The sequence below is a fragment of the Carettochelys insculpta genome, chromosome 4, assembly GCF_033958435.1.
Source record: "Carettochelys insculpta isolate YL-2023 chromosome 4, ASM3395843v1, whole genome shotgun sequence".
In the NCBI taxonomy this organism is placed as follows: domain Eukaryota; kingdom Metazoa; phylum Chordata; order Testudines; family Carettochelyidae; genus Carettochelys; species Carettochelys insculpta.
Genome location: NC_134140.1, coordinates 59483209 through 59502253, shown reverse-complemented (window position 1 = coordinate 59502253; position 19045 = coordinate 59483209). Strand labels below are relative to the sequence as shown.

The 19045-nt window shown below is 40.2% G+C and overlaps 1 protein-coding gene across 4 annotated transcripts in view; it reads right to left on the bottom strand.

Annotated features, from left to right (window-relative positions):
• Positions 1 to 19045, bottom strand: part of IRF2 (interferon regulatory factor 2) — a 62482-nt gene that overhangs the window by 5411 nt on the left and 38026 nt on the right. For 3 of the 4 annotated variants that reach the window (XM_074992945.1, XM_074992947.1, XM_074992949.1), the window contains 5 exons: positions 15522 to 15621; positions 14732 to 14908; positions 11432 to 11478; positions 8292 to 8403; positions 3479 to 3643 (listed from right to left, as the gene is read on the bottom strand). In XM_074992945.1, the coding sequence (XP_074849046.1) occupies positions 3479 to 3643; positions 8292 to 8403; positions 11432 to 11478; positions 14732 to 14908; positions 15522 to 15621 (601 nt within the window). The remainder of the gene's footprint in view (positions 1 to 3478; positions 3644 to 8291; positions 8404 to 11431; positions 11479 to 14731; positions 14909 to 15521; positions 15622 to 19045) is intronic. The other variant, XM_074992946.1, reaches the window with a different exon arrangement.

The following is a 19045-nucleotide window of genomic DNA, read 5'->3' as shown; positions in this document are numbered from 1 at the left end:
CTGCAATGTTTATCTATAACCAAAGGCTGAGCAAGAGAAGGCTCCAGAACTGGGGAGAGAAGATAGTCATTGGGATGTGTAAAATTCTAAAGGAAAGAGAGGCTGCAAGATTATCTGAACTATTTTCAACAAGGTGCGATGTAAGGCTGGCACTAAAGAATTTCGAACACTAGTTAAAATATCAGAGAATTCGTGAGGGCAATAATTGGCATTATTGGCTTGAATAGCATCTAAAAGGAGATAGATAGGTTTTTGCAAGAAAACATTTGTATGTGGCATCCTGGGTACCTCAGACCACTTTTTGCACTTCGGATGCATCAGGCACATCCCTTGTGTGCGTTACTCTGCCACACTATGCTATTGCAAAGCCCAGAACAAACCTGGGACTTTGGAATGGCTGTACAATTTGGATTTGTACAGTGCAATGTAGAGCCAGAGGATGTGAGATTATCCTATGAATTTCAGGACAGGTGGCAGCCCTAACATCAAACTATGGAATTCCGATCTGCCAGCCCCAACCCCCCAGTGAATCATTGGTATGCTTAAAAAATAATCTTGGACCAGATCCTTGTTTGCTGCCATGAAATGCACTGATGAAGTAGAAAAGTGGCATTAAGTCACCTTTGTGCTTCCCCAAGCCTGACCTATCTGGACACCAGGTTGGCCCCCTGAGCATGGCATTACAGCATTCTGAAGACTTCTGGCATCCCAGGACAAAAGCTGAGGCTCAGCAATCCATAGGGACAACACAGCTGTGCCCAACTTTCCACATGCATGTCCAATATGTTGGGTCCAGAAAGCATAAAAGCCATTACACTAACACTGGGGCCATTACACTAACACATTATACTACACTTGAGTGATCCTTGCACGGTCAGCTATGCTGACGATTGGACAGCTTCATGGCAATGGAGTGGGTGCAGAGCAGAAGAGGCACATCCCAATATACAGTTCCAAATATTTTCTGTGTACTTATATTATTATTCAGATTCTTTGGCCGAGGTTAAGAGAAGCATGTTTGTCACGTTCAATTATCCTGGGAGAGTTACGCAAGCAGCATTTGACAGACAGACAAATGTTTCTAAGGCCTAATCTTCCATTAATAACACAAAGTATGAACATCCTCTTCCCAAAGCCCCTGTGACCCTCCGGCCATTACAGACTGCTGTGGATACGATGATCACATATCAGCATCTAACAGACCAATCCTGGAGACAATCCCAAGAAGACACAATGCTCCTCCCTCCTAACCTTAAGAGAAAAGTATTTTCTGTAAAAATGTATCAAACTAATATGCCTAATGGTTGGAAGGTAAAACCACAGAGAGAGTAATGAGTCATGCCCAGTCCAATTAGTCTATTAGTGACTGTTTGAACGGACAAACATTTCTGTTTCTACCCCTGCCCTCCGAAGGCTTGGAAACTAGTTGACAACAGTGCAAAAACGAAGGACATGTTGTATCTGAAACTGTTGCGACCTTTAGACCTCTGCAACAAAGACAGCTTCCCCTCTCAAGCTCCCCAGTCCACTCTTGCACAACCGAATTACAGCAGTACCTGGACCCCACAGCCCCTGTGGGCTAGACATTGTGCAAAACCTTACAGCAAAGGGACAGTCCCCACTCAAAGAGTTTAGGCCCAGAGCTTTATAGGCATACTGGTGCCCAAACCCCATTGATTGCAACAGAAGTTAAGCACCCAAATACTTTTGAGGATCTGGGCCTCCTTGTCAAAGTATCTATAGTGCTCAGGTAAGTGGTCCATCTCCCCATTCGCTATCCTCTCTACCTGCTGCAAGTTTCCACCAACTGTGACTTTAGAACCATGCAGCAAGAACACTAGTGGGATGCTGGCACAATATCGCCAGCCCACACAGACTATGAACTAATCCATTTAGATTTCCTCATTCTAATATTAGTATTAGGCACCTTAGAAACTAATGCTTTCAAATGAGCCTTCAGACTTACCAACAAGCATTTTTAAAGGGTTAGTGATACCTACCCTGCCATATTTTAGTTGATTAAAAATATGTAATAATGAAATGGAGTTTAGACTATTCAGGGACAGGTTCTGCTAGCCCTTCCCATGTTAAATAGCACCTTCCTCCAAGAATTGTTCCATTGAAGCTTCTTGTGGAACAACCTTCTAGTCACACGATGGGCTCTCTCTTCCCTTTACGTAATACATGGAACATATCCATGTGACAATTAGTAAAATGAATTACATATAAACAGTAGATGGACCAAACATATTGTACATATTGTTTTCTTGCAGTAAATAAATATTAAAGAAAACTGGAGAGGATAATGGGGAATACATATGTAAAAACAAAGCCATGCAGGGGGAGAAAGGGAAATAAAAAGCAGGTCAATATACCATCTGGGCATCTTAAAATAGGATTCATCTGTAAACGAATGATGGTGACTCACTAAGGAAAATCGTGGGATGAAAAGCAAATGTGGTAACTCTAAAAACAACATCAGCGTGATAAGGAAGTAATAGTAAAATAACCCTGTCAACTGGTATTTGGGCCAGCATTATCATGTTGTAAAAACAAGCCTTTCTAAAACGTAAGGCTAGCCAGAAATGTTTCCATAGTGAAAATATCCAATGAAAACAGTTGTTTCTAAACAATTTAATGTTCTGCATTAGTATTTGAAGCCCCAAAACTGCAACACTAAGAATCTGAAAGCAATGCTGAAATGTCAACAAAGCTAAGCATTGATTTTTCACTGTTTGGACTGAGAGAAAGACAAACAATACCCAGCATAAATAGTGGCAGAAACACTGGATTTTTAACTGTCTTTCACCCTTTATACTCAAAGATACTATAGAGGAAGAAACTTGTTTGCAGCATTAGGAGACAAAGTGGGTGAGACAGTTTATTGGACCAACGTCCTTTGGCAAAAGAGAGCAGCTTTCAATCCACACAGAGCCCTTTCTCAGGTACGGGAAAGGCACTCGGAGTCACAGCTTTAAACAAAACAAAACAAAATCAAAAACAGCAGACATGTAGCACTTTAAAGACCAACAAAATGATGCATTAGGTGATGAGCTTTGTGGGACAGACCCACTTCTAAGCTACAGAATTTCCAGTCCAGACTCAGTTATACAGCACAGAGGGCCAAAAAAAACCTGCAATAAAAACTGACAAATCAAACACCTGGAACTGAAGGTGTGTGGGTGAGAGGTCAGAGATGTTAAGCCCCTTGCCTGAGATAATTACAAACATCAAAAGGAAGGGAAGCAGTCCTTGCAACACGTGGGATAACTGTCATTTTACAACAGGGAAATGCTAGCCTGAATTTCAGTTGACAGGGTTTATTTTGACAGTCCTCTCAAGCATTACAAGGACTGCTGCCCTTCCTGTGATGTATTGTAATTATCTGCCTAACTGCATAAGCCTATGGAGCATTCCAGCATTACCCTTTGAGAGTTCCTGAATCTTGTGAAAGTTCTTTTGAGGAACAATGACTTACCTGCATAGGAAGAGACGGGGGAAATCTGCAGAGGGTACAACTGACTCATGCTGAGGGGTTGCTCATCACACTCGGTTGTCACCTCTACTACTTGGCAAACATCAGGAGGATTGGCAACTATCACATGCTCCTCGGTACTGCCATCAAGATGGGTCTGCCCTACAACTCCACAACAGAAGAAAGAGAGAAGTTATTGCAAGACTTCTTGATTTGTCTGACACATTTCATCGCAGTCTTTTCGTTACAGTTTCTGTGCTCTTCTCCGTGCCTGTTTCTAACGAGGCTTCCAAGGAAATTTTGGTCTCTAACGTCTTCAGAGCTGCCTCCTTCCTTTCCAATTTTCACCACTTAAGCCGTGTGCCCTGGCCCCAGACACAGCTAGCTCACTTTGCTCCAAAACGCAGCCTATAGCTATGCTCATCTTTAATACAGAAACGAGGTCTTACCAGGACACAGAAGGCTCAGAAAACTATTCTCCATCTTTATCAGAACATTACTTCCTCTTTACGTTAAGTCAGAAGCAGATCATGGCAAGCTGCCGATGATTTGTGGACTTTGGATGCTCTGTTAGAGATCATGTACTATAAGGCACAGTGGTTCAGAACTCAGAGACAACTTCCCAAATGAATCTCTGGATAATTCTACAGACTTCAGTGGTCTTAAACATGAAATTAATCTGACTGAGTTTCTGCTGGAGACAGGAATGATACAGGGTCTTTTTCGCCATCCCCTGCAATACAAGCTACAGTATGTAAAAAGCAATATATTTCAAAGCCTCTGCGCTGCAGTTTGGTAAAATATTAACATAGGAATGTCCCACATCAGCAGGCAAATGCTGCTCCACACCTAGGTAAGAAAAAGCTTCATTTTTCCCTCCACAAAGTTAAGGCAGTCTGCAACATTCTGCAAACTCTCATGGAAAGATCCAAAGCACTTTACAGACATAAAGAAAGTCACACAACAAAATAGTTATCCCCTATTTTAAGGACGGGTATACTAAAGCACACAGAGAATAACTGACAGCGAAACAAAGATAACAGCCAGGAATAAAACCCTGACCTTCCAGTCATGAATTCACTTCTTGTACAACTTCTTTATCTCAGCATAAAATATTGCACTACAAAAATTCATCTTCTATATAGAAAATGCTGAGGCATTACATTACAGAGAGCATATCCATAGTACGTGGTTTGCCCCCCGCCCCCAACACAAGCACTAGGAAAGGTTTTTAAAATTAACAGGGACTCGAGCACTGATGAAATATATTTGCTAAGGTGCTGTGCACAAACATAAATTGTAGACAACCAGCGGGTGATAAAAAGCTCTGGGTTAGAGCCAGTCTCATGAGAATGCCACAGAATTCACAACTGAAAACAAAAATTATGTTGTGTTATTAGAATGTGTCAGGTCAAAAACTTCATACTCAAGCAAAAGTCTCCTGGATTTTAATGGCAGTTTTATGGGAATGTGTACAGCAGGATTTGGCTCAGACTGATTCGTGAGTAGTGATATACGATAGATTTGTGGATTATAAAATGATGGGTTGCTACGCCTATGTTAAAGAATGAGAATTAACATACCGGTTCGTGTAGTTTGATATTTTGTCTCCGATAGTGGCCAATACTGGATGCTTCGAAACGAGCTAAAAAATAACTATGTTAAAAGCCCAGTTATATGGCATATGGATAATTGGCACTATATGGCATACAGGTAATTGGCACATTTAGTGAACTGGCATACCCAGCTGGGGCTGGCTGCTGCAGAGCCAGATGCCCACTGACCAGCCAGGGGCGGAGAGAGGAGTGGGACTGGCTGCTCGCCTCAGCTATACTAACCAGCGCATTTTATTATCTAGCATCCCTGGTTGGGGATGCCAGATAACAAAGATGTCCCTGTATAACACATGTAGAGACCTATACAATATCGTAACAGGAAGGATGCAGGGGAGTCATTTCTCCCAGCCCCATGCTGGTGCCAAGATTATACACTGATGTATGAGAGAGTTATTCTTCTCAGAGGCAACCTAACTGCAGATGCTATTCTTCTTAACAATAGTGTTAAACAAGAAAAAGGGAAGAAGTCTTTTTTCCCCCCAGTGAAAATAATTGCAAATTACTTTGTTCTGTGAAAAAGGCAAATAGCTAACTGGGAAACCTCCGCAAACTAGAATGCGTATGTTACGAGGTAATCCCAGCAAAACACAACTGAAGACACTGACTGTCCCCTTGAAAAGGAGCCTGATTTAGAATTCCCACCAATTTGCTCCAGATACTTATTTCTAACTGTAAACAACATTCCCTCCGATTCTGCAGCAAGCTCTCAGTAAGAGCCAGGGCTGTGTGCGTGTGGCACATCCCGCATTCATTATCAGTGTCAGACAGCTGTGTTGTCCAACAGAACATTCTGCCTCCATTTCCTTATCTTCCTCTTCCGTACCTGGAGAATTCTTTGCCAGCCCCATGAGATAACTTCAGTGTGTATCAGCAAAAATACTGAACAAAATGCTGTGGGCTTGGCCTCAGCTGCACCACTGCAGGTGCTGAGTCCCTCTTTCCCTCCCCACTTCCCCAGAACACACTGGATGAAGCTATTCTTCCTGGTTTGGGGTGGGGCTGCTGTTTATGTTGAAAAACTGCTTGGAGTAGTAAATAAAGATTCCCCTATTTAGTTCAGATAGGCAGCCCCACAGCCTGCATAACTAGGCTAGAACGGGATATGCTCAACTGCAACCAAATCCCAAGTGGTTTGGTTTGGTTTGGTTTTTGTTTTGTTTTTTTTTGTGAAATAAAGATTTCTCATGTGAGTGAAGTGAGCAGAATTTGCCCTAGCTATTCCTGCTATGAATGCTTATACCTAGGAACAATGGCAAAAATAAAGCCATACAACATTTGGATTCACTCCTGTTCTCCTGAGTAATTTTCCTTGTTTTTATTACAACACACAGAGCAGATTCTGATAAATATTAGTGTCATCTATTGGTTTCTTTCTACCACCTACTGAGAACCTCTTATCGAGTGCAGAGTGCAGTGCATTTCACTTCCAGTGAAGTTAAACAGAAGTTCAAAACACTCACTAACTCACAGAATTGAGCTCTATAAGCCTAGCCCAAACCCCAATTAAGCCACAAGAAAGAATCCAACTGACTTCAATACAGGGGTTAAACTGTTCATTGTTTGACTTACAATTTGCTAAATAATGCAAAAAAAAAATGTATACAGTTTCTTCCCAATGACTCTGTATCAACCTTTGGATATTTCCAATTTCAATTTTTTGAGCCTGAGTCTGGCGTATTTGGGAAATATGTCTTACTACGGTGATGGAATTCCTCCAATGCTAATGTTAAGACAGTCTGCAATAGAAGAAGCTGAAATCTAAAATATGCTCACAAAAACACAGCACAATTCAATATACTGCTTCTGAGTCAGCAGGAGGGCTCAATTTTTTCCATCCAGGGTAAGTGTCTCAGTGAAAAAGGCTACACTTAGCTTGAAAAATAAACATGACATAAAACAATTCATTGGAACTAAAACTGATCATCTCTGTGAAAAGAATATAAGCATATTTTCAAACACTTCATCTCGTACAGAAAAAAAGAATTTCTAGGCCAAGTGGTGACTGGATTCTATTTCCAAGAACTTCATTGTAACGATAAATAATTACACCCAGCAAAATGCTGTCAAGACATAAGCCAGCTTACGCTGCTAAAAACCAATTATTCACATTTCATTCTGTCAGCTAGCTCCTAATTCACCAGTTGATCACTGATCTCTCTTTCATTGACCTGTGCTGTTAACACTGTAATGTTCACAGTATACAGTGCAAGCATTCATATCCAGCATTCCACCATCCAGAACTCTCAAATAACTGGCATTTTAACCATACGTAAATTTTAGTTACCTCTTCCATAAGTATGGTATAGTGAAAGTAAATACAAATAAATACAGTGAATATAGTTTACAGTGTACAATATTACTATTGTTGGTAAATAAAGTATTCTGCATACGTTTTTGTTTCTTAATATCTAACCTTGGTTTTCTTTAGCGTTATGCATTGCTAGGTATAACTCTCTATCATCCAGAACATTTGAATATCCGGCAACCACCCGGTCCTATGGCAGCCAGATATGAATGCATTTATTGTATTCTGTTACTGAAGTGCCAGTTAAAACAAAACCTGGATCATACCACATTTAATCCTTTAATATATATTTTTCAATTACTACCAAAACTGCAACCTGTAAGAAGTCCTTCAAACCATCTTAGAGTTATGAGAACATCACCTTCTATGTCCGAATCTTACCACCCACTGTGCATTGAATAAAATATCAAACTGGCAGAAGCTGGGAATATGCAACAGGGAAAGGATCACTTGATTATGACCTGTTTATTCTCTCTGAGGCATCTGGCATTGGCCACTGTTGGAAGACAGAACACTGGGCTAGATGGACCTTTGGTCTGACGCAGTGTGGCTGTTCTTACAGTTTTAGATCACAGTATAGGATGGAGTTGATTAATGTCATGGATGGCCACCAAAGTAAGGAGAAGTACTTCATTCTTCCCTCTGACGATGAACTTGTTTCTCCCAACCTTTGTAGCAACCTAAACTCTCATCCTGGATTTCTGGCAAACCTTCAGACCGCAAAATCTGGTTCTGTGAATCATATTGTATAACTTTGGCATGCTCCAAAATATCAAATACTGCAGCAAGGATCAGTTTCATACACTCATATGTATTATTCTGAGACCATTAAACTTTGAAGACCACATGCATACTGGTTTACCACATGTGAGAAGTATGCACTGGAAGCACTTACCTACAATGTTCACGGTGCTGTCAACTTCACTTTTCACAGCGGACAGATAATAGTCAGAAGAGACCTCGGTTATTCCGTTAGTCTCTGCAAAAGATGACTCCACTGGTTCTTGCTAGAATGAACACAACGGAGTTGGGTCAGATTTAGCGTTAGTTTATTTTAGGAACTTTGACTTTATTTCCTATTCATCTCTTTCTGCCAAAACCAACAAATAATCAGATTAGTTTCCGCCTGTCACATACTCGCTGACCCCAAGCAGAAGCAGGATGAAGATCAGTTCTTAAGCTCTCCAAATGGAGGCCAAAGAGAACTACATTGCCAAGCCTTCTCCATTTAACCCCAAGTTAAAAGCCACTCTTTACACTGACAGCAGATCTCCAGAGAGGAATCAGTTGATATGCTAATTGTTATAGAAGATTAATAATAAGGTTGCCATGCTGCCTTAAAAGAATATTTTATTAAATATTCATCCTTACTGCTTTCCAAACATACTGAAGTACTGCATCCTTTCCGAAACACCTGAGCTGCCTGTACAGTAAATACTAATTTGTGGCCTTAACTTTTCTCTATCACAAGAGTCCAAAACACAAAAAAGAATTTTTTCACTAAATCAAATCTTCTGGGTATAATCATAACTATTGCCATAATGCAGTTCTGTTGGGAGAACTACATCTACTCTATACACAGTGTATCTCATGCATTTGCTGTGTGTCAGCTGGGGAACCAAGTTTCCTCTGATACCTACTACAGCTCTCTCTCCCTATTCATTGTGCAGGTGCCTAACTCAGGCTTTGTAAATAGTAGTGTTGTTCCCATGATTTTCTGAGCATCTAAAAGTTAGGCATTGTGTCACCACACCTCGCACCTTTTTGTGCACTCAATTTCTGATCCTCAGTCTTCTCCATCTTTATACTATAGACAATGAGATTATTTCAGGGATTTTAAACAGGCATCATGTCATGTAAAAGTTTTCCAGTAATCTTCATGACATTAAAATAGCATTTCAAAGATAAAGTGAATTTGTTTTAAAAAAAAAATCTAATCACAAAACCCACAGCTCTGAAGATCTGAATATTATAATTGTGTTTCAATTTTCAAACAACATATTTGTAAATTAATTTATTCTTCATCCATCTGGCAGGGTCTGAGTTGAGCTCACTATTACTCTATTACTCCTGTAATAACTGATGGTATTCTGATAGCTTGTGAGTACAGAGATAGTTTACGTTTTAAAATGACTGCAATCTAGAAATTGGCACATGCACAGTTGTTAAAATAAACCAGAATACTCTGAGTTAGCATCCTGGCTCCAGTTCAAAGAGGCTGGTGAGTTCTGAGCTCATGGTATATGAGACAGTGGGCTGTAAACACAGACAATCGTCTTAGCTGTTCCAGTGTTACAGGATACCATATCCGGAAACCGCTGCTTCTAACACTTGGGGTCTACTCTCACAAACATTTATCTCCAGGAATAATACCACGAGTAATAATCCCACTGATGTCACTTGAACTACTTTGTTTATGAGTGCTCACAGGGTTGAGCCCATGTGAGCTGGGGAGATACAGCATTTCTCACTAAAGGGAGCCAATCACTGCTACAGCTCTTGTTTGTTTATTGTTTTGATTTGTAAAGGAAGTGCATGGGGACGGGGGAAGACAGTAACTGCAGACATTTAGGTTGTATATGGCCCTCAACAACACCAGCTGCTGCTCCAATCAGACAGAAAATTATCTGGGTTGATTTTTTTCTTTGCCGGCAATCTGCACCCAACTGGGTACTAATTATGATTGGCACATATATTAGAATTCATACGGGTAGCTGAATAACATTATTTAAAGACAACGCTATTTAACCACCTTAATCTCAATAAAAACACAATACAGTAATATTTGAAATATTAAGTATAATCAGGTATTACATGAGAAAAATGCAAGTAGAGGTTTTGTCTGCCACCCATTTTCACTTTTGTCCAACTTCACAGAATTTGATTCTGTGATACATAAGGAGATTTTTTTGCTTAATTCAGCATTTTAAAAAGAGCTTTAAGAGTTCATCAGGTGTAAAATCCTTTCCAGGGCCTGCTACATGGAAGAGCACACACATCTATAAAAACTAGTTTCTTCTCCTCAAAAATTTCAATTTAATTAGGGGAATTACAAGGCCAGACCCTGGGGTATGTACTCATGCAGAATTCCTGCGGACTTCACAACAGCTGAGGCAAAATTCTCCTCTGACCCCCAGGATAGCTGAACCTGCTAATGTCAGGGCTGAATTTGATCTCTTTTTAATAGGGAGCGGCAAGAAAGTGGCAAGCCTCATCACTGGACACTGCTACAATTCGGACGGCACAAAGAACTTATGGTTTCTGTCAGTTTTCAACCTGTGGGGGAACTTGCTGGTACTGTGGCCACAGATTTCAATGTCAGCTTTGCCTGAGAAAAGGTTGCAGGATCTGCCCCCTGTTCTGCTAATGATCGCAGACTGTAAACTTTGTTTTCAATTGTTTTCTCTGAACAAGGTTTCTGATTTATTTCTGGCTTACAGCCCAGTCCTGCTAACATCTACTCTAGAGCATGCGTCAGAGTCTCTCCGATGACTTCAGTGGAACTACTCCAGACAGGAAGCACAACTCTTGGTAGTGAACATTCCAAGTTTAGCCCCAAAGTAGGTCTTGGCAGGAGCTCATGCTCAATGCAGGAGTCACAAACACAGACTGCAACCCTACCAGAGCAAACGTTCTTATTTAGATACACACTAATGTCCAACACAACATCATCACAAATTAGTTATCCAGGGTATTACTGTTGCCTAGGACCATTCCCTACATCTTTATTTCTAGTAACACAAATACGTATTGGCTAAATACATCTACAAGCTGCTTTCTTCACCAATATTGATCTGCAACACAACAGCTGGTGCTGCTGTACTCTGATCACATCAGTCACAGCTGCAACAAGTTCCATGTTGAAGAAATGCAATGTGCGTCATTCTGAATTCATAAGAAGAGAAAACATAGGCAAAGAAACAGAATGGACTGCAAGTAGCGCTGATGTTATTTTAAAGTGGGTACAAGAAAAGTTATACCAGAATTACTGACACAAGCTAGAGCGTCCTTCACTGTGAAACAATCAGTTCTTACCTTAATTTGTTTAGATTTATCATCCTTTTCTGTCTTTGGTTTCTTTCCTGGAGAAATGGAAAGAAGGAAGGTTTGTTACAACCAATTGTGAGAGGAACAATCGCCCCCTTAATCACACCTACTCCTCTCTCCCTGCACTAGAAAAAAACAAAACAAAACAGAAAACTAAGTAATGTCATGAGGTGCCTCTAAATATCAGTACCTGATAAGGACGGGAGAATTCATTATGTTTAAGAATTAATACACTTCTGCTCTGAGGGGCCAAAAAGTTCACTTTCAATATTTTGAGTTCATCCTCTGCTTTTGAAATATTGTAATAAGGAGTATTGATGAAGCAGAGAGAGGAAAAATGAAAACATGGAACACAGAGGACAGATTAAAACACAGGAACTGTGAAATCGGGGCAGAGAGGGGAGAAAGCACATGCCAATTAAAAATAAGTACAATATATGCAGTACACCATGCATAGCTCACCCACTCATTCAACTTAGCTTGAAGGCAGGAGGGGTGCTGGAACCCTTTTTATAGTGGAGGTTCTGAGAGACATTGAACCAAATTGTAAACTGTCTATGGGATGGAACTCACTTCAAACCCAGGGGTGTGGCAGCACCCCCAGCATCCGTAGATGGAGCACCTATGAATGCCCTCTCTTTTCCTGACATGTAGTAACATACCTTGTTCAAATGTAATCATACTTGGAAACAAAGACATGAATGATAATGGTTTATGAAATCGCCCTTGCTTTGAGACTCGAAATAACAGTTTAGTATAATCACAAAACCTTGAAGTCCATGATTTTCACCCATCCTTGGTACGGGGACATTGGGGCAACACTAAATTAAATCCCTTATAACCAATTTCTTTTGGTCTCATTTGTGCCTCAGTTCATTTAAGAATTGGGAAGTGGCAACAGATTATGCAATGATAAACAAGGTACTCTGTATTCAAGAATCAGCCCTTGTTGCAGACTTGCACTCCAGGAACTCATCTGGAAGACAAGTTATGTTTCTCACTTTTATGGCTGTAAAGAGACTCTTACAAATGTGAACCACGTGTAACCCAGTACAGTAACAGAAAGGTATCCACGTTAGTCTGTATTCTAACGAAAAAAACCAGCAGTCATGTAGCACTTTAAAGACTAACAAAATGATGTACTAGGTGATGAGCTTTCATGGAACAGACCCACTTCTTCAGATCTATCGCATTTCCAGCCCAACTCAGCCATACAGCACAGATAAAAAAAAAACTGCAATAAAAACTGACAAATCAAATACACAGAACTGAGGGAGGTGGGTGGAGGATGTTAAGTGTGTTGCCTGAGATACTTCCAAACATAAAGGGTGTGTCTACACTTGCATTCCTCTTTCGAAAGAGGTATGCAAATGAGGTAAATAAAAATGCAAACAAGGTATAATTTTGCACATTCAGCACCTCATTTGCATATTCTAATTTTGAAAGAGCTTCTTTGGAAAGAAGAAAGCCAGTGTAGATGCTGCTCTTTCAAAAGTAAACCCATCTTTGAAAGAATCCTTCTTCCCATTATTTAAAGGGAAGAAGGAGTCTTTCAAAGATGGGTTTACTTTAGAAACAGCAGCGTCTACACTGGCTTTCTCCTTTCGAACGAAGCTCTTTCAAAATTAGAATATACAAATGAGGTGCCAAATATGCAAATTTATACCTCGCTTGCATTTTTGACCTGCCTTATTTGCATGCCTCTTTCGAAAAAGGAATGCAAGTGCAGACACACCCCAAAGGAAGGGAAGCAGTCCTTATAGTGCATGAGATAATTGCTGTCTTTGTTAATACCAAATGTTAATGTGCCAAATTTGAGTATGACCCCCAGTTCACAAACCTCTTGATGTTATCTGCTTTTAAAGTCTTTTTGTTGTAGGATGCATATTCTCAGGTCTTTAATGGAATGGCCCACTCCAGTGAAATGCTCACTGACAGGCTTATGTATATTGAGATTCCTAACAGCATAAGGAATGGTAAAAGGAGGGGAACTTGTGCTTGTTAGCAGTGGAAGGAGTGTTGGCATGGGACTCTCTGCTTGGTTGTGTAGGAAAAGAGATGGACAGATTAGTCAATAGGAGCTGTAGGTACCTAGGTAGCAGAGGACTCAAGAAGAAACCTTAGCATCTGGGGTAAAAACTGGTCTGAAAGGTATAGGATGGGAAGTAGATTGAGGAGCAGCATTAGGCCTAGGGGTTTGCATTTTCTGGTTTTCTTTAAACTTCACAGCAACTTTCTCCTTACAAAGCAAACATAGTAAATCCCCCCACAGCCATAGAAAAAGTTATGTCCACACAGCCCCTAGCTAATTTACACTCTGGGTGTACCCTATTTCTACCACTGAATCCAACTGAGACACTACTTTTTTTCCTTCAAACTAATTTGCAAGATAGCTGCCTCCAAATTCTAATCCCACTAGTCCTCTAATCCCCCTCATCAGACAGAAATCTCCCAGCAGGCCTGGAAAGTGGGAGAGATGCCTCTATGCTACCTTCCTCCCCTATGGACACTGAACTATGGGAGGCTTTGGAAGATGGAACAGTGGGTGAGCAGAAGGGGCCATTCTTCACGGCATTCCCACTTCCTATAAGGCAGTACATGCCTGTGCTTAGATTAATGCCTTTTGAACAGTACACATCAGCACTGCTTTCAGAACGAGTTCTTTTTTGCATAGGCAAAGGAGATGGGGAGGATGTGCTATAAAGCATTTGCATTTCTAATAGACCTGTTCCAGTGCTAAGTGCTACCCAATAGAAAACTTAGTCAGAAATGTCATAGGATGTGGGAAATGTCAATTTGTTTCTCCTTGAGAGTGGAAATGAAATCATTGGAACATGGTAGAAGTAAGTGGGCTTTTCTCTTTTAAAATGTAGCAAACATCAGAACTTCCTTGTCACACCTTGACCAGAACATGTCTCCTTGTTGCTCCAAATATGACCAGCTTTCTGGGATCAAAGCCTGCAGGCAGGTGCTAATTGATACAGCTCTATTGTCTTCAGTGGAGCTAACCCACCTCATGCCTGACACCTGATCTTCAAACATTACAGCCTGTGCATTCACTCTTTTTAAGTATATTATCCCTCTCAATGAAGGACATCTGTGTAGTGTTCATGGAAATTTTCTAGATCTGGGGAATATTTTGGATAAATATATGTGACTTCACAGAAACCCAGGTATAACAGCCTTATTTTGCAAGCTTCAGATTCTCGAGCAGAAGCCTCCATCATCAAATTAAGGTCCAGCCAGCTACCTACCATTGATTTCAAGTTCATGGGCCCCTTAATCTACCTTTTTTTGAAGGCCTTTCAGATAAGGGCAGCATCCTGTAAACCCTGAAGGCATTGTTTCCTTTCTTTATACTTTTGTCTTTGACTTCTTCTATATCAGGCAAGGAGTTCATAGCACATCGGAAGTTTGCCTTCCATGTCTTTGGATCAGGTTTATCTACTCCCGGTTGAAATTTTCCTACCAAGCAAGAAAAAGAAAGTTAGGTACATATTAAATCTTTTTTCAAAGACCAGGGAGAGCTAGTAGCACCATGAGTTAGTGTCAGAGCTCTCCCTTGGATTCCAGAGACAAGTTCAAACCGCAGTTGAGTTTACAAGAGAAGGGACATTTTCATGCACATCTTCCAATTACATGATTGCCAGCTTCTTCTCAAGAAAGGCCCAGAGCTGGAATAAGGCAGGTGTAGCATATCAGTTGCAATGCTACAGCAGCGTGAGTGTGTGCGCGCTCTTACACTATTTACCTTTATTGTGCCTAGCTCAAATACGAATTAAAATTTAAGCGTATAAAGACTCCTGAGCCATCTCCACTCCCACTAATTCCGAACCAATTTTACTTCCATTTGGGTCAATGAAGTTTCAGAGGTGTGTTCAACTGAAGCAAGTTATGATCCCCCCAAAAAGTTTGGAGGTTACCAAGGACGTTGCGAGAGGCACTGAGAACCTCATAGACTTAGACCCTTAAATTCATTTGCCACATTTGCAAGAGCAAACAAAACTAAAACGGAAAAACTCCAGAAGAAACACAAAGGCAAACAAAAACTGGTCTACAGGAGGGAGAATTCCAATACCTGTGTGAATTGCCCAGTTTCTGAATAAAGGAGCATCTTTTTCAACATCCCATCCATGCCGTGCTGCGTGCATCCAGGGAATCTGAAAAATCTTCTTCTCCTGGAAAGAAAAACAAATAGGATATGTCAACAGTAACTGACTCACAGATTTTCTGAGGGCTTTAATCCACTCATTTAAAAACACATTTACAGATTCCAGAATTTTCAAGTGTTTTGTTTCATTTGTTCTCTTATGGCCCAAATCTGCTACCAGTGAAGTCGATGGCAAAACACCCATTGGTAAGAGAGAGAGCAAGACAGAAAGTATGTGAAAGCTTCAGGTGCCTCTTTATGGACTAAAACTGGGCAGGTTTCCAAGATGACACATGTAGGACACATGTTGCACCGGACATTTATAAACATTCAAATCAAGGCACATTTGGCAACATGGAATTTTTTCTTTTCATGATTAGAAACTGGCATGCAGATCAACGGAATTCAGCTAACTTTAGGGGTGTGGGAGTGCTTACTAGTTAGCCAGTGAGGCACACCACACCGTAGGAGAGGATGACATCTAAACCTGGGTGAGGCAGGCAAATCAGATGCAATAAGACAGTGAAATGTACAACACTCTCTCACGGTCATTAAGGAAGCAGGATGCAAAAGAAGAAGGATAAAAATCATTTTAGTATCTCAATATAGATCAGAAGACTGTTCTCTTTATTTACTGCTCAAAGGTTACATATAAGAACATTTTAACCAATACATTGTATGCATTTCTACGAAATAATCTAAAACATAACAGTAAGCGTAGCTCAGTTTTTCTCATTTTTGATTCCTTTAAAACCATTTTCTTTCCTTCTCTCTCTCTCTTCCAAGTCTACATCTCATGTTTATTCTCTATGGCTGCAAATATATTCCAAAATAGCAACCCCATTGCTTTTCTCCACACTCGAAATAGTGCTTCTATTTTGAAAGCGGTATTCCGTTTCCACAACCTCTTGTCATGAGACGGGTAGCGGAAATCTTGAAATTGCCACTTATTTTGGTGCCATGTGGATGGCACAGAGGTTCCAAATAAAGTAATGTGAAATAATTGATGCAATTTGCATCGTACAAATGGTGTAAATTATTTCGAGTTAGGGAGACAGTCTAGACATACCCTCTCACACTAATATTTCTATAAAAGGCAAAGGTTTTTTCCTCGTCTCATCTCTCAGTGCCTCTCCCCCCACCCCCAATTCTGTATTTTACTTCAGCTCTTTGTTTCCTTGCAGCTTCTTTCTCCCACTTGGTCGGACCATATAAGTATGTTCAATTTTATTCTTCCATTCCCATTTTTGATCTCTCTCTTAATTTGGTGTAAATTTTCACATGTGATGTCCATTCCTCTCTCTTGTCATTCTTCCAACTCATTCTCTATCTGTAAGTCATCTCCATTCATTTATTCCCTTCACCTCCTTATTTTTTTCTTTGCAAAAGAGTGACCAGCCTGAGAAGGAAGTTCTCCTCCTTCCATAGCTATAACTGATCATATGTCAGGTGTCAGGCCTTTTCCCACCTCACTGTGCATGGGCCCAAAGTATGACTGAATGCAAATCCAGCAAAGATAGGTCTTGGGCTTTAACACTGGTAAGTGTTATCAGTGATCTCAACCCGCATCATCCTAGTAGGAAGCACAAATAGCAATGCAAGACACAGCAGTGCCTCATGAAGTGGCTTATGGTTTAGCAATCCCAAGCTGCAGCTCAATCCTGCCTTGAAGATTTTCTCCAGGAATGTTCCCAGCAATAATACACCACGTGTGTGTCATGAACTAAGGGGAGTATCATATGAGAGACAGTCATGCAGCAAGGGAGACTACACTCAACTGAATCACCAAAGCAATACGGAAAGCAAAGGAACAGATGGAAGATGAAACAAGACAAAAAACACCATGAAGTTTTAGGGTCAGATGTGTGTTCTAAAGATTGTTTCAAAAATTGCTGTGAAAACGTATCAGCCCTAGCACAAGATTCTACTTGCCTGCATTTAATTTAACAACAACAAAGACGACATAACAATACATTAACAAAATACTTGCCCAAGATGAATGAATGGATATTTTCAAGGCAAGTTTAAATAGATAATTATCTTGTTCTTTACTTTGCAGGTTATTTACTACACACCTTCTATCTTAAGAAAAGATGCATTTGATCCTGAGAGATGCACTTTGAAGATGGCAATAAGTACTTACTTCATGGAAATGTCTTGTACAATGTAACAGGGACGAAACACAAACTGTACTATAGAAACTTAATCGAGTTCTCTAGGTTTTTGTATTAATAGTTATAGAATTTAACAGAGACCATATGCACCAATTCACAGCCACTTAAGGCCAGAGTGGACCATTAAATGATCTTGTCTGACCACCTGCATAAACACAAATGCTTAAATTTCATGCAGTTACTCTTGCATTGAACACAATAAATGTGTTTGATTAAAATATATCTTCCAGAAAGGCAGGAAGTTTTGAGCTAATGACATGAAAAGATGGTGGAGAATCCACTTCTCTTGCTAGTTCATTCCAATTGTTAATCACTCTAATTTTTGAAATAGTTGTCTTACTTCCCAACTGCTGATCGGGTCCCTAACCCAATTAATTTTAAGTAAAAGGAAAATGTACATGCTTTATTTAAATGACTGTATTTTTCAAAAAGTGTTATTTGTATTAATTTTAATTGCACATTTCTTAAAAGGAGGGACTGTAATTTTTTCTTTTTTTTTTTTTTAAAATGGGAATTCCATCCAGTGTATTTTTTCCTTCATCCCAACAAATTTTCCTAATGTGCTGTGCTTTAACGAGAAAGGGCTACAGTCAATTTAAATGCAGATGGGGGCACTGGAGAAGGAGGAAGAGCCCAATCCCCACAGTAGGGACAGAAGCTCAGCTAGCCTGCGTGCCAGCTCAGCCTTTCAAATGCAGAGCAGCAGCGTAGTTTAACTGAGTGACCGATAAAAAATTTTGGCAGTTACTTGGTTAACAGATTACTCACTCTTTAACATCCCTAAATCCAGGTACATCCTATTTTTCTGGCTCATCTCGGTTCAGTCTCTTTCAACATTCACTCAGTTATGTCAATTTTGAGAGTGGTTTGGTGATTCTGTCTCTTTTCTGTTTGGTGTTATGAGAAGTAATCCCATTCCAGGCATATCCCATTTTCCTGGCACAACTAAACCCTAACCTTGCTTTAAGTCAAGATAAAAAGAAGCTGTATACTGAATTTGGTTGTCCTAGCTCTTACTGCTTAGGAAGCATTTTGGATCAAACAGACAAACTCTCTAAGATATATATTAGATTCGAATTTCTCTGCCCATGTTCAGAAACAAAACAATCTCCTTATTCCTGCTTGCTACACCCTAGCTTACCCATACATTAAGCCTTTTGTGCTTGCAACACCTCAAGGAGAGCTCATGTTGAGTTGCTTGTCCACTATGACTAGCACCCCTGGGTTTGGAAAATTCAGAGTAACAGGACATGGAATGAAAATCAAGGCATAAGGAAA